At 35.7% G+C, this 27,529-nt stretch overlaps 1 protein-coding gene across 5 annotated transcripts in view; it reads left to right on the forward strand.

Moving 5' to 3' along the window:
- Positions 1–27,529, forward strand: part of LOC139975993 (endothelin-converting enzyme homolog) — a 69,260-nt gene that overhangs the window by 19,339 nt on the left and 22,392 nt on the right. For 3 of the 5 annotated variants that reach the window (XM_071984323.1, XM_071984326.1, XM_071984324.1), the window contains exons 2-6: positions 3,326–3,496; positions 13,253–13,534; positions 22,097–22,141; positions 22,912–22,959; positions 27,430–27,471. In XM_071984323.1, coding sequence (XP_071840424.1) covers positions 13,270–13,534; positions 22,097–22,141; positions 22,912–22,959; positions 27,430–27,471 — 400 coding nt within the window. In that variant the 5' untranslated portion in view covers positions 3,326–3,496; positions 13,253–13,269. The remainder of the gene's footprint in view (positions 1–3,325; positions 3,497–13,252; positions 13,535–22,096; positions 22,142–22,911; positions 22,960–27,429; positions 27,472–27,529) is intronic. The other 2 variants (XM_071984327.1, XM_071984328.1) reach the window with 2 other exon arrangements.

Raw genomic sequence — 27,529 nt, forward strand, 5'->3', positions numbered from 1 at the left:
ATATTCCAAACTATTATGTTTCCAAAACAATGCGCAAGAGGGAGTCCTAATGTGATAATTTCTAATCACATTTTGATCAGTACTCGACATTTGATGTATTAAAATTGCTGTAAAGAAGTGATGATTATGTCATGTGATGGCAAATATGGGATGTGAAGAGCGAATGGTGGGGTGGCGGGAAGGGGGTGTTGGCGAAAGGACGGGGAGACGGAGAGTATATACGAAAGCGTCCTCTTTCCCATATATTTTCTGCAAACTTGATTTGGCTGCAAAGGGATCATCTGCAATGCAATTCGGCGGCGATGCAAGCAGGCTGGCAAACGAACGACTATAGAACAACGATTTATAGAAACTTTGAAAGCTGACTGTTTCAAAACAGAAGAAAAAATGTTGTAACTAACTTGTAAGTACTGAACTTGAGCTAGTATGTAAAACCACGTCATAAAACTACGTGATAATATGTTAAATTGATACCTTATAACTGTATCTGACAACAACAAAGTGAGTCACACGATATATATAAATCTATAGGCTTATATATAGATGAATATGCAAAACTTAAATGCGAGGTGAGGCTTACATAACTCTTACGTATTACTGAGTCATTCAACGTTGTAATCATTTATATAGAAAATCACACTTTCCATTTGACGGAATTTCAACTACATTGAACGCCGTTAATGACATGCAAAACTTTGTAACATAATCCCAACATCCCCGTTTCCCCTTCCAGGCTTGAAGAGACGTAGCGTGCAATTTATACTGAGAAAGTATTCTTAAGTTTGTTGTTTTCTGCATAATGTTCGTAACTCGTAAACTTTAGTGACGAAAAATAAAATGAGAGAAGAAATGATACTGCTTTTTAAAATTTTCATTATAAAAAAGGAATAATAATTGGGATATTAATTCTTCTTTTGAAAACGAAGTAATTATTTTCCTTCTATCAAATTCAAATTTTACTATAGACATTTGGAAAATTAAAGTTAAATTTGGAGATATTGACAGTTTCCTTTTCTTTATCCATTGATGGAATTTTCCGTTGAATTAGAATACTTCCATTTAGTATTATTAGAACCACAAACCCACCTCCCAAGCCGCATCCCTACCCCACCCCCACTCCCCACTCCATCAGTATCACTACTACAGAAACAGTGAAATTACTGTTTATGTATACATATCGGTATACAAACAAAACAGTTCCTTGTAATCAATTAGAAAAAAAATCCATATCTTAATCAACATGTCTTGGGTTATGATAAATAATATTTGAGGTAATCACCTTGATATCTCTTATTTCACATGGATGTAAGCAAGCCGATCCAAAATTGCATTAGTTCGCTTTAATATCTAATAAGAGATATTAAAAACAAATCATGCATTCCTCATTGCAATTTTATTTCTTTAATCAACAAACTTGTTGTTATAAACCCCTAGACGCTTCGCTCTCTCACCGTATCTATCTCTGTTTCTCTGTCACACAAATATATGGTTAACAAGATGTTGGAATTCTCACGAGGGTCGGCAAATTTTCAAGAAATAACTTTCACATATGATCACATTTTAAAGAGTTCGAAGGATTCTTCAGTCAAGTGAGATCATAACCACGAAAATTGTTGATATCTCGTCGACATGGGAGCAAGTTTAGCAGTTTGAGGGATGGTAGCGATACTTTGGTCATAAGGATGTTTCTATGATATCTACGAAGCTCAGTACAGAAAATGAACCTTTTTTGTGTGAATAAAAAAACCCAGCTCCATTGCTATACGTTGAATGGAATATGTAAAAAAAAGTTGATACTACTAATAAAAGTCTTTAAAGTTAACACAAGAGTAGAAGTAGAAATTAACAAACTTACCGACAGAAGCTCAACCATTTTGAAGCAAGTTTGGCGGTGTCGGGCGTGTGGCGTGTTTCGTGTGGCGTGTGATATGGCCGTTAATTCCACTGGTTTCTGCTATAAGTCAAGGATTATGGGAATAGAGTCTTTTCAACTGCCACGTTTGTTTCATTAGTAAAAAAAAACGTTTATGGGAGTTCTACAAGTCTGCATTATACTCATTAGTCAGGTATTTAGATTTTTTTGGCTTTATTTCATTAATTTAAACTTATTTACTCACATGTAGGTCTTATTTGCAATGGCAGAGAGAGAGAGTTAAGAGAGCGGGCCGGGCGAAGGGGAGGGGTTGCAGGTGGGGTGGGGCATAGTTTGATGGCCGTTACATTGGGTATCGCTACTGGTCAAGGACCTATAAGGATAACATTTCAAGCTTCGCAGTCACCGTGTCTTTTGTTGTTGTTCCATTAGTAATATACGCTATGGGAGGAGTAGAACCGTACTTGATTGTCATTGCAGAATTTGACAGAAATAGTACGCTCTACAGTATAATACTCGCGAGTCAAGCGTAAGCAAGTTTCTTACATACACTCTGGAGAAAGCCGTGAACTTTAAAACCCTAGGAATTATTGATCTACGCATTCTTCATTCTGAACAGCGGGGTACATGTATTGACAATAGTTATTCATGTGAAAGAAAGGCATGTGACATTTTCTGGCACTCCCCCCTTACTAGGAGTCAAGGCTGTTGTATATAGATATATGCATTTGCATCATCAATTTGGAACTAATTTCTTCTCAAGGTTATCGACGTTAGAGAAGGTAAAGAGCCGTAGTAGAACACACATACACACACACACACAGATACATTTATATACACACACACACACATATATATATATATATATATATATATATATATATATATATATCAAGGAGTCTTTCACATCTACCAAGCTCCTTGTATTGCAACCACCCTGTTATACTGTAAACTTAGTCAAACCTGATTTATACCAAATTGAAACACCACAAGTGTTTAATATGTAACAAATTTCATGCCACCACGATTACTAAAATGAATCCTTTAAACGGCTTAGCACATTCTAGTGAGACATATGGTGTGTAATTGTTCATCGCCGAACTTAAAATAATGCACAGCACTTCATTTTGAGCGATATAATTTCTCCCTTGGATGATCTCTTAGACAAACATTCGCGCATTCAAGTATGAAAAATCGTCTTACCCGAGAAAAAAGCGACCAATCAGATCGTTTACTTCTGCCGTCTGGCAGTACGTGAACGTAGTTGGATATGTGTCTGTAAAAAACGCCTTCATATCGCTTAATTAATTGCTCGGAAAAACTCAGACACTCCTGAAGATGAGATGGCGTTCTTGTTTTGACAATTTGCACCGGGAGGAACATCTTTACTTGAAGAGCTACCCCTGTATCTAAACAGACTAACGTAATGCATCTCTTCACATTCCTTTCCAGGGACCTGATGTTTATCACCCCACCCCTCCGGGCCCTACGAAGAGCTTTCTAATCCCTGAAAGCAGACGAGATCGGAAAAGTTTTTTTTTGTGTGTGTTACACCGAAAGGGAATGATAACTGACATCGGAACGAGTTTGCCTGGGAATTTTACGCGATCTTCAAAACACGAGGTAAGTTCTCATCTGAGCAAAATATTGGATTCTTGTATGAAATCAATAACTTGGTGGTACTTATATTATAGCTTTCAGTTCAATTGTCCAATGTTAATCTTGATACAACCCACATGTATCTGCAGACTAAACGTGCTTTGTTAACTTAGTAATTCACAGTATAGGCCTATGTTTGTCCGTACCTCTGTCAGCGCAATAACGCTTCCCCAGTTGTCATGGCGATGATTTATCATACACCTCTCACATGCAATTGTCACGAGAAATGTTAGCCGCAAAAAAATATTGAATATTGCTTAGGTTGAATTTAGTTGTGGTAACAGCCTGCAGCATATATTTTACTTTCAATACGTGAAGAAAGTTTATTTGCAACATGTCAGGTTGAAAACATATCACATACGGTACAAGCTTTCATAATAACATCTTCTGAATGAATGATTTCTGCTTTGGAAGTGTCGTAGCCTACCACAATTGCTCAATGCATTGTCCTAGGCCTATACTCTCACTTCGTCACTTTCCAAGCTCGCTAGAGAGTACCACAAAGTTTTCAACTGAGAGGTCCTACCCACCTTGTATGATAGCTATCGAACCCATCATGTTACTTTCATATTTACCCACCTCGAGGTTTTGAGCTAAAAGAAAGTGAAAGTTAAGCGGGATTTTACTCTCGTTGCGTAATCTTGCTATTTTACCAAATTGACGAATTTTCTAAATCACCTTTTGTCTTCCTGATTTTCACACCGTCATTACTTATTCTTCAAATCCCAAACATATCAAAGTAATGATAAATGATAATAATTACAAAACATAAAAAACACATGTCACTTTTACTAGGTCCCATTAGGGACTTTAAATAGGGACTTTAAACTTTCGGGCTGATGTACAATTAATTCTATTTGTGGTGTGGTACCTACCTGTATATATATATATATATATATATATTTATATAATTCTGCTCAATAAAACGTATGGGCTCAGGCTGTACTAATGGTGGTATATTTCATATAGTCATCTATCTATTCTATACGAAACACATTTGAACGTTTGGGAAATATACCTCGGCATTTCATGTGTTCCTCCCTCGGAAGGTTCTGACACTCCAATTGAACTTACTCTCAATAGATAAATAGTTTAACCAAGATTTTGTACAGTTCTAAGCTCTATTGAGACCGTTCAGAAAGTGTAGGGTGTACAATTCTAGCACTTTTGGAGCCGATAACGACGACGTTTTACGTTTTGGGAGTAAGTAATATAACATGCGAAGGATTGTTATCATCACGAACAACCAATGAACTTCAGATAGGCTACCTATGGTTTTCCGCTCAGAGGTCGCACATAGTGTGGAAAACGTAAGGAAAATACACTTAATGGATTAGAGCAACACGCCAATAGAAACAACAAACAAAATAGCACGTACAAGGTCTTTGGAATTAAGAATAACATAAATATTTAAGAAACAGGTGCTACCCCCTAAGTTGATCATTTTATTTTTTAAGTTAAAATGCTGAACTTCTGTCCAGAGTTCAAATCGAAAGGTTAAACCAACATACACGTATAAATGAATTTCAACACTATAGGGAGTTCCAAAATGGTGTATGAATGATCTACATATTATGAAGTTTCTTGTCTCCGTGAAGTTGTCTTTTACAGTTTTGGGCGAATTAGAAATAATGGTATTTTCGATCATTTCTCCTCAGTAGTACCTTGTTACCTTTAGCTGTGCCAATCTCGTTTGCTTGTCTCCTAGCGACCGATTAACACAGAGATAGACTCTATGGTCCTTCTGCGCAATCGTTTGATTCGACCGCGCGTATATGCCTGACGTCATCATTTACATATTTCGTTGACAATATTTGGTTAACTAATTGACGACAGATTTGCGTCGCCAGATTACAACGACTAACCAATTGCCTGCATTTTCTGTAAAAATTAATGTTAGGAAGTGTAGATGTAGTTTAGATCTTTTTTTTTAGTTTAGTAGTGTAGATCCCCGGACGTGGGGGGGGGGGCAGGGATTCTCCAATAATATTCACCGCAATGCCGATTTTCATGTGCGCGACAGTGGTATGTTGTTGAAACCTGCAGGGCCTCTAGATGGTGTCGGAGATGGTGTTTGGAGAAGGGCAATAAGTTCCATCAGTTTCAGTGCAATTAGGCAAGAACAACCGAGGTAGTCTATATTTTGGTGTGTAAGTGTGTATATTTGTCCGTGCATGCATGTTTTACGAATACTAGAACATTAGAGGAACGCAGCAACCCTGAGGAGGCTTCCTCATCACGAGTATAGGGCCACTGTAATTTGAGGTCAGCGGAGGTCAAATAATTAACATTTTAATAGCTACGTATATGCGTGGTAGATTGTTCTTATTATATACAACATATGTACAATATGATTGATGGTGGTCAAAGGTCACTGGAGTTCAACGGAGGAGGAAACATAGACGTATAGATCTCAAAAAGATTGTCATTCTTTGCCATGAAGAGCATATGTGTCAAATGTCATATTAAGGTCAACAGAGGTCACACTTGCAAATTTCTTATTGAACGTCCGTTGACTTAAACTAAAGTTCCTATATATACGTGGTTTATTGTGCGTGCTCTTCCTCTATGCAAAACATCTATAATACGATAAATGGTACACGGTCAAAGGTCATTTTTGTGAAAGAGAGGCGAAAACCTTTTATAGAAACGTTATCTCAAGAAATGGAACGTTGAAAAATAAAAATCGTTCATATAATGAGTAAGAAAACCCTACGTTACTTTGGATATTCATTATATGTAAATTGAGATCAAAAGAGGTCAAAAGGGCGGAGGTGTGGGGGGGGGGGGGGTTGGGTGGGAGTGGTAAACCTTATGTTATTCAGCACAGTTACCCGGCCCGTAAATAATTATTAAAAATTATCCAGGGTTCTATCCGGTTAGTGACTCCCTGGTTTTGAATAACAGTAATGGATTGCTCTTGAGAGTGCAAAACCTGAAACAACTTGTCAAATCGATATTTTCAAGGGATGGGTTTCCTATTTATAGTAACACCTGTTCGCCAGGGGTTATTAGTTCGTATACCATGTCAGTGTGTACGCTGATGTTCCAGTTTCCTGACGTGGCAAAATGACCAAATAAAAGCGGGGCGTTACTTTGTGTTAACCACTCGTAACATCTCATTTAGTATAAAGCTGCAGTATGTGTTGAATTTGACACAATCCGCTTTCCTTATTATATTGAACCGTTAAGACCGTTAAGAATATATACATATATATACATAAGAGGAAACATGTCTGTTAACAATATAGTTCACAGTTTTCGACCCGCCCGAGAATGATTAAGCAGGCGCGTAGCCAAGGGGGGGGGGAGCTAAGGGGCAGCCGCCCCCCTTGAGCATATTTTAAAAAAAAATCAATGTTTTTATGATATCGCTAGTAATTTCAAAAGAGAAAATGCTAAGATGCAACTTACAAGGCCTGAGCCTGGGAAGTGCCATTTCCAGCAATCTGGGAGGCATTTTCAACCAAAATTTTATTGTAGGCTTCGCGCCAATTATGGTGGCGCTACGCTTAGATAGTTTGCAAATGCCGTATCTACGGCTCTGATAGTTTGCCTACATTTTCGCCCCTCCCTTGGCAAATTCCTGGCTACGCGCCTGTAATTAAGTCAGCCAAGATATACGTTTCGGGGGTTTACAAACACAGCAAAGCTCATTAAAATTTACGTGTTTTTTTATGGGACAGAGGTTGTCGTGTTTGTTTGTATAGTAAAGAGAAACAAATCCAATCATTACCTTTAGCCTAGAATTTATGATACAGATCTTTCGTGTTGAACAAAAACCATATCAAAAGGAAACCCTGCTTCGTTTGGAAGAAATCGGCTTATTAAAACTCGTATTTTCAACTATATGGGGCTACGGTCAGTTTGTGAACGGTTGATGTAATGGTGTCATTAGGACAGTGATTGCCAACCTGGTGTTAAAGTACCATATTTCATGTTTTTTTGATTTTCAGTTCCTTTTATTTCTGTATCCCGTTCGGGTGATCCTCCTTATATTTGGTATATTTGTATTTTAAGTTGTGAATCTAAGAGACTGACTTCAGTCAGCTTGCGGCTTTGATAAGCCAATGAGGCTTCTTCGCGAGTTCCTGCTTGTAGGAGGATCCAAAATATATACATACATACAAATTGTTCAGTTTTCCATTTTCATTTTATTCTGTGCTTGTATTTGTCCCTTGTAGTTTCCGTTGCATGAAAAGTAAAAAAAATATATATAAAACAAATTATCAGATATTTTTTGGTTGAAAAGTTGTGATTTTCAAGCTTATGATTCAATCGTACAAGAAAAAGGGGTCAACTTATTCAAGTGAAGAGACCAATCACTTTTAAAAAAAAAAAATTATATACATGGATTATCTTTTTATTTGATACGCTTTCATAATATACCTGAATATTACTGGGTTTCATTAGCTTCCATTGAGTACCAATTTTCTTTTCTGAGAGTTGTTTCTTATCAACAGTGAGATTACGGGTCTCGTTAAATTCAACAGCAATGCCACTGTTTAAACTAAACAGCTTATCATCATGTTCACAGTTGGCATGAATCTTTCTGGCTTCGGTCTTTTAATGCTTTCATCTATAAACACTTATAAGAAATGGAGGCCCTAATGATCTGAAATGTTTACACCTTTTCCAAACTCGCACATCATAAATAATCCTGCCCCTTGGTTTTTAACAGACTGCCGACTAATCGGTCACACGTAACACCTTCTCATACCGTGACATAATTCATGCGTTCACTGATAAAAATCCAACCGAAGTGCATAAATTTGAAGTCAAAGAATAGCAGTAGCCTATATAGACGCAACCAAGCTGAGCGTTTCTTTATTGAAACCTCAACAAGCTTGAGTAACTGAACTGTAGGCATGGCATGAAGTATCAAAGCCGATAAATCAAACGCAGTGCAGTTCTTTTTTTTTAAAATCGAGTAAAGCATATATTGAAATGAAATTATAATTTTGTGTTTTTTAAGAGCATAACCACGCATCGTGGTGTAATTTTAACTTGGAAAAGAAACAATAAACGGTTATACTTTGCTCAAAGTACCACTGATTGCTAAATAACATTAAAATAAATATAATTGACAGATACAATGGTGTCGAGCGACAGGTTGGGTCTCGGCGAAAACATTGTCGACGGGCCCCTTTATGAATGCGTCATGTACTCATGTTGTTTCTTGCACTTGTTTTTAGCACTCTCCATACATCCCATCACCGGCCCTCTCCATATTATCATGCCCCCAAATTGTCCCCCTCCCCGGGCTCTATCCCCTGACCCCCCTCGTCTGGCCTGATTATTGCATGGTTCGGGGTAGATTGAAACAAAGTTACCGTGTACCCAACGCGGTATAAACTGAGCTTCAATGCCCTTAAAATTCTCATTAATATCTTAATAACAGCGTGATTTTACGATACTAAAAATGTGCGTGTTGTGTACTCTGCATAATGGACACTTAATTATTGTAATGTTTAGGATTATACACAAAGCTGATGCGGATTATTGACGATGATTGTCGTGACTTTTACGGAACGCTTCAGATAAGCTCTTAAAGAAGAAAGCCAAAAACCAAAAAGATCCTTGAGATGTGATGCTTAAAATGCTAAAAGCCCGAACTAGTTTGTAATACTTGAAAGGACATTGGGGTGAAGGAAGCACTTAGAGAGAATATCACGATTGTAATTGTGCAAGTTTTCCAAAATCAAGCTGAGAAGCAAAACAATAACGAGACAGAAATAGAATCTCTGATAAGCAAATGTCAGAATTTTCTTATCAAAATAAGTGAAAGAAACTCTCAGATCGAGGGATTATAAGTTTGGTTTCGTCATTATCGATTTTACTGCAGGGCCACAAACAAATCAAAAGAAGGTTTTAATTTTCCTACTTTTCCTTGAAAGGAAAAGAACTCTGAAGTCGACTGAAAGGACACATCCCAAGACTGTTCTAAATTTAAAGATTAGATATTTAACACAAGAAAAACTTTTTTTGTCATGAAACTGTGCGAATCGAACCTATGTACCGCCCCCCCCCCCTTCCAACCCTATGATAGCTGTTGTGTTGTTGATAAATGTTTCCAAATATGTTCTTTAAATCTGATTAATATACTTTAATATGGTTGACCACGTGTGCCCATCATCCTATATGTATGTCCCGCTCAATCTACTCATTTAAAAATTAGGGCAGTTACGGTATTGGCGTACATAGGAGCACGTAGGCGTACATATAGGCGTTCATATTGGTGTTCATAGGCGTACATAGGCGTACATAGGTACACAGGCGCCGGGCCTGCTACTAATATTGTCCTCTATATCAGAATTTGGACGGGGTAAGGGTGGGGGCAGAGGGAAGAGCTGATGGAGGCGGTAGGAATCAGACCAAAGGTGTTGATTGCCAGACCACGGCCGGGTGAAATTCATTGCTGGGATTATTTATTATCTCCATAGCTGCCCCTCGCTTTCCTCTTTTTTTCAGAGTCCTGTTCATTGTTCCAAATTACTTCAAGATGCTAAACAGCTTAACTCGTACAAGCAAATGAGCATATACCAGCAATGACCTGCACATGATTTCAAGAGTGTGTTTGGGGAAGGGGAGTGGAGGGGGAGATTAAAGATATAGAGTGATTTAAGTGTTTACGTGAGGGAATCAGCCGTCAATCACCTTTCTCAAACTTTCACATAATATGGCATTTTCATGATCTTCAAGCATATAGCAGATATCTCTATTATCCGTTGCCCAGTTACCTCTACCTAACATGTTTACATTCCCATCAAACATAAACTGGATTATATATGAATGGAAAGAGAGAAAGAGAGAGATGTGGGTGGAGAGAAAACGAATTGACCTTGTATGGTTCTTAGAGCTTCCGGGCAAAGATTAAGGACGAATGGTCTGTTTTCTATTAATCAAGTTATTCATCTTATACCTTTTGTCAAAAGTAAATCTTTTCAATTTGTACGTTTCCTGTAAAGATTTTTTCAATCTTGAAATAACTAATATAAATACATAACTATAGTATAATCGTCTGGACAAACTTCCCGTATTATTTATCCATGGCAACGAAATTACTATAGAAGGGATCGCACCACGTTGTTGATGACATATTAACATTTTGCATCTGATATGATGTTGTAAGTCTGCAAAACTACCCGTAGCCTACTGTACGCTAGCAACGTTAAGATGTATGCCAGGTGCCCAACCTCACACAAAAAAAGCAAAAGTATAGTTATTAGCGCAACTTTACTTGTAGAATATGTATAATCATAGACATAAATGTTAAATCTACCTTAGAAGACACTTACGTTGGCCTTTAAATCCGCGTCTGTGTGTACAGATATAAACGCACATGCATGTAGAATATTTGCTATTGATATTAATTTGCATACACTACACTAAAATTAGCTCCTTCAGTGTGTTCGCTATTTTAAATGCACCAGTGGCGCGTACTCGGGCATAAATGAACCGAACCGGCCCTGTGAACCCACCGATCGGCGGGGCTTGGGCCTTCAAACAAGGGTGCATCGGCGCCTCGGACGACATACACATCTTTCGCGACCAGGGGCAAATCGGTGCCCTTAGGTACTTCCAATCTGGCGGCATCTTCTGGGGCGCGGACCTGGAAACGACAAGGTATCCCGCTACATACCGATAGGTCTATCCGCCCCTAAACTAAATTTGTTTGACAAACTTCTCAATGAATTGATTTGAAAATGTTAGAAAAGTTTTTCACATAGAAGGAAGGACTTAAAATATTAATCCGCCAAATGTTACATACAGTAAAATGGTGTGACTAAGCCTTAACTCACATATGTGTTATAAATTATTTAGAGAAATGATGCTCATATTCTCACCAAAGTAAACCAACAATATTAAGCAAGGCAAGATTTGTCAAAGTTGGATATAAACTATATCTATAATCCTTTCTTATTTTATTTTAAGATTAAGTTTGCTAAAGGTAATTCTCAATGACGTAACAAGAAAGGGTATCTGATGTCGTCATAGTAATTCGGATTACTACACTACGATCGATGGTTGTAAAAACACAGCTGTATGCAAGCGTAATATTACATTAGTGCTGCCTTGTAGCGTTGCCATGGATACAACTGTCGCCTCTTAAGCTCACTGCAAAAAAAGTTCACGACCATAGAAAGTCTCTCGTGAGAATATAAATATAGATTACTCTCTTTTATTGTTTTATCAGAAACATAAAATGTGGTAAAATTTTATATGGCATTTAACAAAGTAGGCACATTGCCAGTTACGTCACCTTCAACCCCCCCCCCCCTCTATGTATCTCTATGTCATATATATGTATAACCTCCACGCACACCCCTCCATGCCCTTATGAAACAAATAAGGCACTCTTTGTTTTCACTATCAAGATAGAAAGTTTTCAAGTGTTCACCCATTTTACTATGACATTTAACAATGTAAATGCCTCTTAGCCAACTGACCTAACTATACCATTTGTTTAACCTTGCTATTCTTGCTATCTATCCAAATATGCCAATTAAATAATCCGATTATATGGGGTCCTCTTCTCTACATATTTTATATTTTAATAGATATCGCGTGCGACGCCCGGCCATGCATTAACGATGACCCTTGACCTATCCTACATAAATTCAACAGTTTGATCACAGCCTATTATGACGTAGGATAGGCCAAGCGTTTACAAAAGTATGAACGGGTGGCTGTCTTATAGGGCAATCGATACTTTAAATATCTCATGATAAGAGAATACTGTAAATAATAAACGAGTGTAAACTCGACAATATATGGACAAAGAGAGACATTTTTTTTCATTCATAACGTAAAGGTTATCAGAAACTATAAGACCATAAAATATAAATAAATAAATACGGCTTATGTAAAAATAAATCTGATCTTTTGTTTTACGTTTCCCTCTTTTCTGCTATCGATTGGTGCTCAAGGTTCACTCAACGCAAATTAACCAGACGTATAAATTACAAGTTACTCTATCTATTCACTTCATTAATTCTACACAATATAAGCACAGCACAGAGGAATGGGATTTTTCTTTCCCTTGTCTCTCACGATTTGCTTACGCACGTTTGTTAGGAATATCTGAATAGCTAGCTCTCTTCTTATCCTCGTCGAGATAGCCTATACTAATCGCATACTAGATTTCTCAAAGCAAAGCGAGATAGCCAGACACAATCACAGCACTGCAGAGTACTGTTACCACAGAAGTAAAAAAATAAAAAAATATCTGACCATCAAGTCATTTATTATCTTTCAATTTTGTTTTGACAATCAATAGGTGAATGAAATATTTTATATTAACCTCCAACACATCTAGCTCTACTTCAGGTGGAAGTTATCGAATCAGCTCCGACTCTGGGTGTGCTAACGCAAAGTAAAGAGAGAGAGAAAAGGTTCGATTTTGCATTGCTTTGCTTTGTACGTTCATATAACTCTTCCGTCTTTGAGTCTACGGGGTGATTTTGAAAATTGTCATAAACTGCATGCTTAAAGAAACAACCGCGGTTGATTTGTGTTCATTCGTTTGAAATAAACAGATGTGTCGGCCTCGGGCAGACCAAACTTTGTCGTGACAATTCAAGCGAATTATTTGATTTTTTTTTGTGGCCTCTTCAAGGAATCGTTTTTTAACTGGATTTCAGATTCAAGATATATACTTTATGAATATCTATCTTTTTGCTATTATTCTATCTTTACTTTTCTAATTTCACCTTACAGGTGCTTTTCCTTCAAACATGAATTCTGAAAAAGGTAACTCTGTGAGCGTGAAATATGACAATCTCCAAAATGGAGATTGCGGTGGCAAGAAGGCAACTATGTACCAATTTGACATGGAATCTACCGGAACGGAGATTAAAATGATCGATAAAAACGGAAACGGAAAAGGCTTTATAAAGAGAAGGAAAACTCGACTGGAGAAGAAACTATTTTTCGTGATTGTCCTTCTCCTTTTGGTTTTAATGGTTGTCGTTGGTGTTCTCTTAGGTCAGATCAACAGAGGTAAGTCATCTCTCGGTAATCAGTTATTCTTCATGTGCATGCATATATAATTCCGCCATTTACATATATTTTTAGTTAAATTAGCTGGCTATATAGAACACTTTATTGATTATAATATTTATATCCGCACATTTATTAAACATTGTAAAAACTAACAAAGCTAACAGTGTTACGCCCAAAAAATATATATACATATACCTATATATATATTTGAAATTGTAATGAGTTGGAAAACCCAGAACAGTGAAAAATCTTCCATCCTCCACCGGGATTCGAACCCGAGCTTCTCGATTTATATGCGGACACCCTAATCAACTGGCTATGGAGGCTGATTGTATGTCCAGAGGTTCGAAACCAGAAAGGAAGTTCATGAGTCCACTGTAGGCTTTTGTCACCTGTGTCGAACAATGCTAGTTTTGTTTTGGTGACATATTTGGCTTACTCTAGAGATCAATCATGATAATACCCAACTCGATATAATTTCTGAATCCTATATGATATTGAACTTTTTCAATCACTTATACCTGTATGCGTATATATGTAACTTATGCTGACGACTCATGGAATTTACTCCTGAGTTAAATGCTGAGCTAAAAAAAGACTTCATAGAAACTCTTCTTGAAAGGTTTCCGTCTTTTATCCTGCAATTTGTGTACTAATTAATATGCAAATATAATACAAGTAATGTACAGCATTAATGTCCAAATTAGCATGTGGACCAACCGTGATTGTACCGATTATATAATAATATCCCGTTTTAACGTTGTTCACGACATTGACGTCACTACACATCTTTATACACATTTGCCATATCAACCCTTTTTTCAACTCATGTCACTCACGAAATAATAAACTGCTTAGTCGTGTGTTATGCTCATTGCCCTTAATAACACCCTTTTGTTTTATTATTTCATCATTTCATTAATAATTATAACGGAAGATTGATATATTTCGTCTTCAGCTTTCGTTTTCATGCAGTCAATATTTTGCTTTTCAGATCTGTTCAGTACATACATTCTTTCTGGGGTGTACACATCCCTTTACTAATAATATAAGTTTATTTTCACTGTGAGACATTCTACCTGGTCACTTTGCGGAAGTATCTACCGATCTCTTTATAACTCTCCAAACAGGTAGCGATGCAACGTGACACACTTATGTCTAAATGATAATATTTCTTCAAGACAATTTTGATTGATAAATTAATGAAGTGGTATAAATATTTTGATTTACTTATTTTTTCATAAAAAAGTATTAAAACTATAATTTGGAGCAAATGATCTCAATAAAAAATACAAGTTTTAACTCTAACTTTAATTCATAAAGACTAATAATCGTTGTTGTGTCAACACGTTCTTTTGGACAAAGAGCCGGTTCCTTGGCATAGGTGTTTAATACAGTAAATCCTGATATTACGTTATTCGTGGGGCGGCGGTGGAAGTAAGGGAGAGGGGTACTAACAGAGCTTAAATTTATAGTGATATACTGCTATTTCCGTGTTTGTTTGGGACATCTATGGACATGCGTAGTTTCTAAGTTGCCCATTGAATTGTGTTTGATTGTACCTCCTGGGCCACGTGCCCACCCCAAATTAAAGCTGTCTTTCTTCCAGTTTCAAACATAAGCAAGCATAGCTGTATTTACTCTGACAACATTTAAACTTGTCACTACACATATGTAGTTAATACGATGCAAGTAATAGAACCATTTGGGTCTAAACTCTTTTACCCATACACACATTTCCCTTGGATCCGTTTGCGTAGGCCCCTCCCCCCTCCGGCTAGAACCCTCACTAGGACCCTTCCAAAGACCGGACATTAGCCTTCCCCAACACAATTAATAATAATAAATCAATCAATCAATTAAAACATAGTAGAACTTTCGCTACGGCTTGTATATAGAACAGAAGCATCTCACACTCTGACTTCCCAATTACAAATGGAGTGATTGTAGTCGTTATGCTAAATTCTTGCAAAAAGATTGAAAACTGTCACTGTATTTGGAGCGAAATTGATATGAAGTCACTCTTTGATAAGAGTGAATATCTGTTCTCTATATAAAGATTGATCACCCTGACCACTCTCTTAGAGTTATGTCTCAATCTTAGAATTAATAGTTTGTATATGGCTGGATTTGTTCTTGTTATGAAATAACAGCCAACTGCATGTCAATCATGTCAATCAAACTTTATTAAAAAAACTCGAATACATCTGGAAGACACTTATTTGACTAACGTATGTAGAATCTACATTTTCTGAAGTGAAAACGATTAAATTAAAATCTTAAAATAACAGAAAGGAGCAACGCTGCTAGGACAAAATGAAAACAAAGTAATAAATTCATAATTTTTATTTTTTGGAACATAAAATTTTGAATGATCCATATTTAGTGGATGAAATCATTTCTCCGGTTCCCTCAGAGAATTTACATCCAAAGTGAAAAGTTGGCGTCTTCAAGTTTTCTGTCAGATCTACAGACATGTCAAGTGCTCACTAAATCACTGAAGTAGTGTATGAGTGTCCCAGGGGTTTGAAAGTTCCCAAGTTTGCAATCATACGGTAGCTTCTGCATTTTCGTTTAGTAACTATAGAGTATAAACACCTTATCAACAACAACGTTAACGGTAAACTTCATAGGGAAGTTTGGGACCCCAAAAGAAAGAGAAAAAGAACAAAAAACTGAGGAAAAGAAAGGCACTGTTGTTTATTTATTGACAACCCTTTTTCTATAATTTTTTAAATAATATATAATACATATCATTTTTTTACCCTAACAATTCTTTCATTGTAATAGAGAATTCGGAATGTTCTTGTTTATGCTAATCCAGAAAAAGCTTCAATAGAGAGAGAGTTATGTTATTACTCTCCTCACTCCGTCCTCACCCAGTCCTCACCCCGTCCTCACCCCGTCCTCACCCCGTCCTCACCCCGTCTTCACTGAATATAACCTTTGAACAACAAAGTCTATTGTCCTCTCCTCCTATTCTTATACTGTTATATCGTCCATTGCAATTACACAGTCAGCTTAAGACAATATGAGATGGCATTCTGTTTCCTCAAAAAGCGAAAGTCTGTTGATATAAACGTGAAAGCAACAATATACAGTAGCTGTAGTAACTATAATGTCAGCCCTACTAGTACAATATCCATCTTATATTAAACAGCTCATTGCTGGAGAGGGACAGGAGGGAGGGGTGAGGGTAGGGTAGTTTTTAAATATGATATCTCAGGTATTAATCATGGATACTTCTTATACTTGGTGTGTGGATGCATCACATTGAAAACAATACCCCTATTGTTATTGGCGGAAGCGTGTATTGCCCTGTGTTTACCATATGTAATTGCATACATCAAAATAATGGTTCAGGAAATTTATATTATAAGAACTATTTCTGGTGAAAAAGCAGAAGTAATGAAGTCACCGAAACCTCAATGCATTTTTTATTTCTATAGTTAAATTACGTGCTTTAAGTACAATGGAAAGGCAAGTAAAGAAGGCTGCGTGGTAACATTTCGCATAAAGTATCATTAGTTTATTGCTATATTGAACGTAAGTGTGTTCAATCGATAAAGTAAGTTGCATTTAAAAGTACATTGGTATGATGGAATTTAACTGTGATGTAACAAGTATGTGACAATAAGGTAACACGTAGGCCCCATGTAAGCAGAATGCATAACCGTCGCAAGGTAATTTTTTTTCTTGTGTAGAAAAGTAACGTTCGTAAGGGGACCCTCAGTCGTACCAGGTAACTCACTAATGGGGTAACAAGATGTACCAGGAATCAGTAGTGGTTTGAAAACCATTGCAAATTATATATTCCGTGCTGTTGTAATGGATCAAAGCGTTGTATGAGGAATCTTTCGCAATGGGATTATTATAGTTAAGTTAATATGTGGTGTATTGGGAATGACTTGTTCAAACAAAATGTTGTACCTCAATGGGATAACGAGATATACAAGTAATGTCACAATCAGATCGATCAATCAATCAATCAATCAGAAAACATGTACGGTATATGGCGCCAATATCAACAACATCACAAGTCTGTTGTAAAATGTATCGCAATGAGATAGCAAGCCTTGTACGTACGAGCAATCGTATCGCAACGACGCACAGGCTAACTGGCGTGGTGGGATAACACGTAATACAATTAAGATATCGCAATGATGGGATAACAAGTTTAACTAGCTCTTGTGAAGCCTTTATACTATCCAGATCTAGATATATTCCATGGAAGGCTTTGTGCAGCTACGTATGACTCATATTTGTGAATGTAGTATTCTAGTGGCAAACGCCACAGAAATATTTTCGATATGTGCCGTGATTGTTCTTGTCGTAAAATTGGTCGTCCAAATGATTGCACTAAAAGACATCCATATCTTCTGTTCTAGTTAGTAGTATAATTTTCGAAATATTTATTGCTTAAATCTTTGATCTTTTCGAACATTTGCAAAGACACTCATCGTCTCGGAGGGATTCCTGCAGCTTTCAAAGCGTCTTGATCAGGAAAATCTTAAAGAACACATGTTTCTCCCGGGAATACCATAAAATTACAAAGAAAAAACCCATAATCTGTTTAAGAAATAGTATTACTTCATTTCGTATATTATTTTCTCTTGTAGGGTAGTCAATATAACTCTTCAAAGTATTTTGAGTGCTGGGCTGTCTTAAAGGAACATAGTCTAATTTGATAACACTTGTCGATGTTATACGCATATAAGATGTAACTTCTTAAACTTATTGGCCTCATCGTTCGTCGAATTGAGATGAATACTATGTTTATTGAAAATTAGGAAACATTCTGTATCGTTCATTGTGAAAACGTAAGCTGAAAATATACATATTGTGACTACGTAAAACTAAGGAAACATTGATCATTGCCTATAGATTGAGGCTAAAAATACTTCTTATGATATCAAGGAAACCTAGAAAACAAATAACAGTTCGGAAACGTAGGCTGATAAATAGCTCTGAAATGTTGAAAATGTCATCTGCAATTCATTATAGAACTATTTTCGCTGCCAACAATGCACTTGGGACATTAACAATTATGATTTGATTAATTATCATGTAGGGGAATGACTTGTTTAACATACAAACAAAAAAGTTACTGCAATTTAAGAGTAGAAACATATTTTCCAGGAAAGAGAGGTAAAGAAAAAGAAAGAGAGAAAATGACTTGATATTGCAATGATATTGAGAACAAATATGTCGAGTAAGTACATTCTTGTAAATTACAATAGGAAATTATGAAATAGCATTTTATTTCAACATAAGAGAGCATCGAAAATCAAACAATCCCATGTTCATAACAATATATGAAGAACATTGATAGTATAAGTGAACTAGAAAGAGCGACAGTTTTCTATATGTTTTTTACGTGTAAATAAAAAGCAAACTATAGTTATAGATTATGCATTATTGATTAAACAACTTTAAGTTGTTTCCAGTTGGCATGATTACGTCTTTTTCCGGCAGCGAGGCAGTCTTTTGCATGAGATACTAAAACGTGGCTGCAGAGAAAATTTAATGGGATAAATTCTGCAGAGTCAATGCTCTAGAGACTAGGAAATGAAACAGCTTTCTGCTGTAAGCTTTGTTCCTTAATCTTTCGATCTTCAGATAATTAGTTTGTTACATCGAGAAAGGAAGAAGATAAAAGGGAAGACATTAAGAGTGCTAACAAACCCCAAAGACTTTACTTTAACAAGATATTAGATAAACTAGAAGTACACTTTGTCGTCGGAGTAACGACTTTGTAAAGATTTTGAAGAAATGAGAAACAACGAAAGACGTTGAGTAGTATAAAATCTTATCTTTCAAGTTTTACTTTTGAATTATTCTAAAACATTCTGATTGGCTCATATAGGTTTGGTGTGAATATAGTTTGGCCAATAGGAAATAATCACTTACCTACTTTCGTGATGGAATGGATAATGGCGATGACATGCATAAGAAGCTGCAATAAAAACCTTTTCGGATCTTAGTATTCTTGAGTTCGAGTAATTGCCCATCAAATTTCAGGTTGGTATTTTCTCATCCTGAAGCAATACACGGATTCCGCAACATGAAGTTTAGGTCACACAAATAGAATGCACAACGTGTATACATGCTTTAAAAAAAACGTTTTAAAATAACTAACTACCATACTGACATTATGAATTATGATAAGTAATTAATGACAAAATAGATTGTAAGCTTACAAAGGTTTCCAGTACAAACTTTAACCTAGTTTTTGTGTGTGCGTGTTGAAAGTTTAAAACAGAAACATTTCAATATTGATGTGCGAGTGAATGGGGATAATGTTGGTTTTCATAGAATCGAATTGTTTGCAAACTTTGACATTACAAGAAACAGACTTTCTTCTCCAGACACAATGGAAGAAAGATTCAAATCTGGACCAAGAAAGTTTGCAGATAGGAATATTTATTGTTGCAGAAATCTTATCCGCCCAAATGTATACCAGTTTTGTTAAGTGTCTTTGTATCATCAACATCTTGTCCTGTATGTATCTGTGTCATTCATCATCTCTGAAGGTCGCACTTAACTTTTACCATCTCACAGTCGGTTGACAAGCACTTATCCTCTAATTGACTTGATGTCTTATCCGTTGACATTTGTATACGTTTTCAAATTTACACAGGTATACACAACTAACTTCTTAGCAACACATATATGCAGAACCCTTCACCTGCGCTTTAAACTAAACTTGTAAATCTTTCAAATATATTGTTAACAAATACGCCATTAAGACCAAATATTCGATAGTGTTCGATAAAAACTTGGTCAATAAAGGAATGGCTGTTTGGCGAGGTTTAGAAGTAAACTTTTTATTACATGTGCGACCCTGGGAAATTAAAGTCGGTCACATTTTTGTATTTGCTGACTTCGTTGTATTCCACCAAGTTTGCACGAATACTTGTGTACAACTATTGAAATGATTCATTTTTGTAATGTTGTAATTCATAACACGCAGGGCATCCGGTTTTGCTATGAAACTTCAAATCATTTTGTAAAATAACGTGATAGTTTTTGTAACCTTTGTCCAACACACCGTGACGATAACACACACACAGCAATAACAACAACAACAACAACGATGAAAGCAAATACCTAAAACAACGCAAAACACTAGAGCATGACTTTACACATGAATACATACAGTTAGTCTTTAGTTTTCTTTACGTATAAAACTGATCTCGTTGGTTGCGTTAGATCAGGGAGAAGGCTTGACAAACGGAAGATAGCTAATCCGAGAACCAGATGTTATTAACCTGGTTGTTTCAAAAGTACTTCAAGAGTACATTAACTGAGTTTCAATTAGGCGGTTTATCAAGTGCAAGCGCTGATTAGGGCATTGGTAGAAGTATACAAGACACACCGACCTAGTTTTTTGAAACCCGTACAGATATTTGTATGACAATTCGCCGCTTGTAAACCGCAGTATGTATCTGTAAATATCGAGATCCTTTGTGTACTTTTTGGTAAGAGCCAGTAAGACATATAAGACGTTTTATATGCATGCTAATATTTTTTTTTTACAAGGTTAACTGAATTATCATTTCTTTCATTAGTAATTCAGTCTGGTTTTGCTTTTCTTATTCTCTTTTTATTTGTCTTCACAATAGTTTCATTTTTCACTGTCTTTTGTCTCTTTTAAATTCAATTATTTATCCAATTATATATACCTACATAACGCATCTTCATTACATGCACAGTTATCATATTCATGCCTTTATTCTCTTCTGTTCCCTGGAAGTAACACTTTGCTGGTAAGGCAACACAACTATTTAATCCGAGAGTAAGTCGTTAGCTTCTAAGAGATAAGACAAACTGCTAAAGAATTACTAAGATAGTCTCTCTTGTTAAGGAAAGGCAGCGCAAATAATTGTTCACCATTGAGGGATATGAATGATTTACTAAATACATAGGACATAGAAAATAAATGAGAAAAATAAGAGAAAAAAATGAAACTAAAATAATAAATTTGTAATGAATCACTACGAAACAATCTTGGGATTAGACAATGTTTATAGTTCACTCCTTGTGTAGTATAGCTGCGTAGTTAAGAACAAAATGATATGATGAAAGGAAGAATTACCTTTTCCTCTCTTTTTCCTTTTGCAAAAGTTTTCTGAAGTTGACGTTCTCACAAGAATAATTCGACAAAAACAGTTACATGAAACCATCATTTAAATTGCATATTGGGCCGTATATAAGTAACAATGAAGAGTGCTCAACTAAACAAAGAAAAGTATACATTAATATCGATCTACTTAAAAACATGACTGATGTCATCTAATAATGAAAATACGAGATTACTATGACATTCATTTCATAATTCACTCTAACTGACGGTCTATTTAGTATATACGAGCGTTGTCATTTCACACACACGCACTTCACAACTTTCACAGTCATCCGAATCTTCGTTTCAGTTAAAAGAATTCCTAAGTTTTAGGACTGTCGAGGTAGAGATACCATAGGAAATTGTGAAAATAATTTATTAAATTACGTTATGTAAATTGTTATTTTTCTCCCACTTTTTTACTGGATCTACAGAATTCGGTGTTGGTCTTAACTTGGATAGAACTCATTCACAGCGAGGTATGGTTTGCTTCATTTGCATAAAGTAACCGTTTTGTCCACCAGTAGTGCACTAATATCACTAAACTTTTTTACCATCTGCAGTGACCGAGCACACAAGAGAGAAAATTTAACAAATCCGAATCTTTTAGTCGAAATAAATTTTGTTCCTACAAATAAAAAACAGCTGAATGCATCACGCCGTGGGGTTGCAAAATTGACAGCCAAGGACTTCCTTATTTTGGTGTGTGTTTATGTCTGATATGGTTACAATCAAATCAAAGTTCTTATTTGCCCCAAAATTACAGATCTTTTCTTGCGTAAGAAGGTGTTAATAAATTCTTCCAAAGCTATGGCAGCCCACATGAATGAACTCAGCTTCAAAGCTGAGACGTATTGTATTTCCTTTCGTTGTAGTTCATATCATAAAATTTGTATTGTATTTTAAATATCTAACGTGGATTAGAATAATCGACAAGAAGATGACATTCTTGTTTGAAATTACCACAAAAACAAAACCCCGTTTTAAAGATTTTAATTAAGTAAAACTAGAAAGTACCAAGAAATTTATAATAAATGAAGGTGGCTGGACCGTAGTAACGCTCATCAGTTATTTGTTTGTGAAATGACGCTTTGATCCAATTATTGCAGGTTTTGTAGAAAACATAGCCTCTTATTTTTCTCTGTGAAATTATAAAAGTTATAGCGCTAGTCAATGCATTACAGAAAGCCTCTGCCGTTTTTGAGGGAAGAAACCACTTATGTCAATCATATTTTCAAATTGAACACAGCCTCAATTGGAATTGTGGATCCCGATGAAAACCGTCCAGTTGATACAGGTATGACGCTGATACATTACCATCCAAACGTCATTGTTTTATTGTCAGTATTGTCTGTCAGATACTAATACCGATGTGCTTGGTGCCTAACGTACAAAATAGGTTACAAAGTGTAGTCTACCCTTTGCAACGTTCAAGAAAACGATGCTCTTATAATGTTGCTTGATATATAACATATAAGTCATACATACAAAAACTAAAAAGCATATCGAATTAAGGTTTGTTTGGTATTCTCGAAAGGAAGATCCGAACGTAGAGTTGTAGTTCGAATGTAAACGATATGAACTACGTCTTCATACACAAACAAAGATATTGTTGTTTGACATTTCCCAGTGGTCAACAGGCATAGATAACTTGTACATGGCATTTCCTCCACGATGTTTTATTCCACAACCATTTCTGATCTCAGATTCATGCTAGCTACTGCAAATATCGGGACGATACAAAAAACAATTGTTTGCTGAATATTGTAGCTGATACGATAAGGAACACGTAGCAATCATTGCTTCATTTCATTAATTAAGGTATTAATTTAAGGTATTAAGGCTTAAAAGAACCCGAATTGCTTTTATAAATTGGATATGATCCTAGGTCCATGCAGTTCTAAAAATCATGTAATTGAAAAGGTTACTTTTCTTCACTCCTCAATATTCACTCCTCTCTTTCATCTTTAATTAAATTTTCTTTCTTTCTTCGTCACCTTATCCATGACTTACTTATGGATTTGAAGTTTTCCATTTGAAACATCAAAAGAGAAAATAAGTAGTGCGATTATTGCCCTTTACAATATGAAGTCCTTTTTACTAAATATTTGTCATGCTTCAAGTATACGCAACTTATTAACACACTTACATTACGTGAACCATTTTTAACAGCAATTGTATGTCTTTATTCCATTTCGTTGCTAGTACTTCTTTTCATTTAGATGTAACTGTTGTTTTTTTTTTCAAAATGAAAAACCAATACTAACGTACTTATCTTTCATTCTGCATGTAGCTCATCATACGGGTAACTGACACTTCCACAACTTTCCACTAAGTATAGACCCGTAAATTGTAGACCGTGTCAAAAAGGTGTTGTAAATTAAACCCACACTTGACTCACAATAAAGTTTTACTCACAGGGATTGCACTACGTACGTTACCATGTTCTTCAGTGCTACATATACAAATTAATATGCTTTTATCGCTCATCTGCAATTCTTACACTCCTTTAAAGTTAACATGCAACTTGCAAAACATATTGATATATATGATAAAGACAAATCATCATCTTCTGTAGAGCTTATCGCTGCAATTGGTATTACTGTGTTTACATTTTAGTCATTGTCAATATCATATCTTCATTGCATTAGTAATATGATTACTATTCCCTTTTGCTTTCCTGTAAGCTTGTAAACGCAAAGGCCAGTAGACATGCATTCCCTTATTATATTAAATACTCTTCCACCGGACTTTCTAGATCTATAAAGTCATTTGTCAGGATACATTTTTCCAGATAAAAATAAATTCTTAACTGTTTATTCACTTTTTTTATTCGTTATCTTTTGCCAAAGAACAGACTAACAATAGCATGGATAAGAGAAAGGGGAAGTTGGGGGGGGGGGGGGAGGAAATAAAGGAAAGGAAGGATATGTAACATTGATTCAGAAATCCACTTTGTTTCATGTGCATGTTATGACATATTGAAACTTGTCTGTCATCTGAGAGTCTGAGAGTCATCATGTGAATGTTTGTTAATATGCTACATACATTATTGAACAAACACATAGGATACTTTGGTTACCCTATGAACATTTCATAAATAATTACTTTAAGTCAGTCATTCTTTATATAGTAGCCAACGTTTCATCAGTTCCACGTTTTAAAATCACACTGATGAACTGATCAATCATTGTATCAGCTGAGGTTTGACGTTTATCAACTTTTGCGTAATTTACCAGTGCAACAATGTACTATTGAAATTTGTTATAATGTTTTGTACGGTTGTCGGTAGTAATTTCTAATTGGATCTTCAAGTTTGCACATTTTTCAAGTGATGAATTGTCTAATGACTGCAATGTTCTTTCCACGGTAGTTTTCGATACCACAGACTTAGTTAACATTAATTAAATGAGTGATTAGACTTTGTGATCGATAGGGGTTTTGTCTTCTAAGCGAATCATAACTTTCATGTAAGGTAAATTAAAGTGATACATTAGTAGACCAATTAAAGTCATGGTTAATATATATAAGCTGAACAACTATACATATGCTATAACATGTGTTCGATACTAACTGAATCTTGTGGCTTAAATATCTCTTAAAACAACTCAGCTTTATTCTTTATTTCTAATTGACAATTATAACCCTGATACTTAAGATGGGAACTTTCTCTTCAAATGTGAAAGTTTGATAACTAATCAGTCATCATGATTTCTGAGCTAATTATCTACGACTAATAACTTATCATCTTTCGTAATTGAGATCTCAATGAAACACTAGTTTGCGTTTGAAATGGTGTTGAAACACAATGACGATAATATCTTTCAAGCCCACAAGAGAGACTTGAGGGATTACAAGTACATTTGCATAATAATTGGCTAATTCATCTTAGTCTTGAAATAACGCATACTGCAAATGCTCTAGATTTCTCTCTTGTGGTCATTTTGAGGTCAATTGAGGGTTTATTGAGGTCTCTTGAGATATATAGAAAGTATAGAGTACGGTATGCAATATCTCCTTATAAACCTTCATTTTATGTTCATGTTTACACGATCCTGTGGTTTACAAATTTTCGTTAATGAATAGAAAAGACACCTAAGAAGTTATCTGACTTGAGAGTGGTAAAATCTCACGAATTACTTTTAAGACAGTTTATTCAATAAGTAGGACCGAAAAATTCTCCCTTGGCTAGAACCATACAGTTAATAGCTTACATGAATACGAATTGCCTTAAGACCGCAACCACATATATCTGTTACTTCAATTGATACACAAATTAATATTGAGTGTTCAAAACACAACTTGACTTTGTTAGCTCGTGCATGCATTGGAATATGTTGTCAAATTTTAAAATTCTCAACATTTAATTATTGGAATGACAATACATATTCATATAAATATTGAGTTTTAAATTTCCTAACATATCTGGACAATTTCACAAGTAGAATGTGTACTACGCAGTGACTTTATTGGTACATACTACTATAGTGGATATTATGATTTGGGAAAGTAAGTCTTTTCGTGACAAATAAAGAAGAAAAAGAAGATAAAAACAGGAGGAGAACAGTTTGTTTCGCCGTATTTGTCGTTTTAGCATCTTTCCTCCACCATGGTCACTCTCTCTCTCCTCTCTCTCTATCTCTCCGAAGAAAGTTTATTAATGATTTGCTAGCAAATTATTCATACAAGTCGGTCTTTCAGGTCAATGTCCCCACTCGCTGAGTGGTCGATGTTCTAAAGCTTATATTGGCATGGATTCCTCCATCTTATTTTTCTAGTTATTTCTAGTTCTATTAGGGTTGTACAGCGCTATTGAATACTTCGTAGATTTTAGCGCTTTATAAGTTCATTTATTATTATTATTAGTTATGTGTTCATTTTAGCCATGTCTCTTAACAACGTAATAAGGAAACAAGAACAATCCTTTTATGAGTATGTCAAAAATCATGTTTATTTCTTGTATACTAAAACTACTTGAGATGATGAGTAAAATCATACAAATATGATTCCCATTCAAGAGAACACTATTTTTGCAATTACTTTTTAGAAATTTAAGATGAATTATTTATTAAGACATACCTATTAAATAACTTTGGCGCTGACCTTAGCAGTTCAATTTATCGGTGATGAAACCACTACTAAGGTGATCGTATACATTCTTTGATTCACCACCCGATACTCATAGCTGGTACAATAACTAGTGGTCGTGTCCTGTAAAAGATGTTACCCTATTACGAACATAAAGTAGAAATTAATGATACATGGTTGTGGAACACGAACAGTAGTTGCTGTACCAACCATTTGGTTCGAGTTCATGAATATGCGATTCTAAACTGAAGTCGTATCTTGTCGATTTATGCTATAAGTAGGCATATGGATATAGGCTACCCGGACATGGCCATTGTTAGTTCTCGGCATAACGAATTTGCTTAACTTTAAGAGAGGTGTAAACTGGAATCAAGCAGTACCGTACCTCCTTTACTTCACCTCGTAGGCATTTTCATCTTCATAGACTCATTTTCCATGTCGCGCATTTTTTTGTCTTACATGGGAACAAGTTAACAGCTTTGCAGTTGTTACAGTGCCACCTGTAGCACATGTAACAGTGTTACGAACACAAAGTAGTAATTACTGATGCACGGTTGTAGGACATGAACAGTAGTTGCTGTACCAGCTATTTGTAATGATACATATTGGTTCAAATTTAAGAACCTATAGTACTAGTCTTAATGCCAGTTCTTTCTTTCTTTCTTTTTGTGTCACGTAGATTCAGATAGAGGAAAAAATTCCGGAAACTTACAGTCAACAGGTTAGAATTATATTACTTTCTAAAATCTGATTCAATGAGTATCAAGTTTGAGACATCA

Source organism: Apostichopus japonicus, chromosome 11 (genome assembly GCF_037975245.1).
Source record: "Apostichopus japonicus isolate 1M-3 chromosome 11, ASM3797524v1, whole genome shotgun sequence".
In the NCBI taxonomy this organism is placed as follows: domain Eukaryota; kingdom Metazoa; phylum Echinodermata; class Holothuroidea; order Aspidochirotida; family Stichopodidae; genus Apostichopus; species Apostichopus japonicus.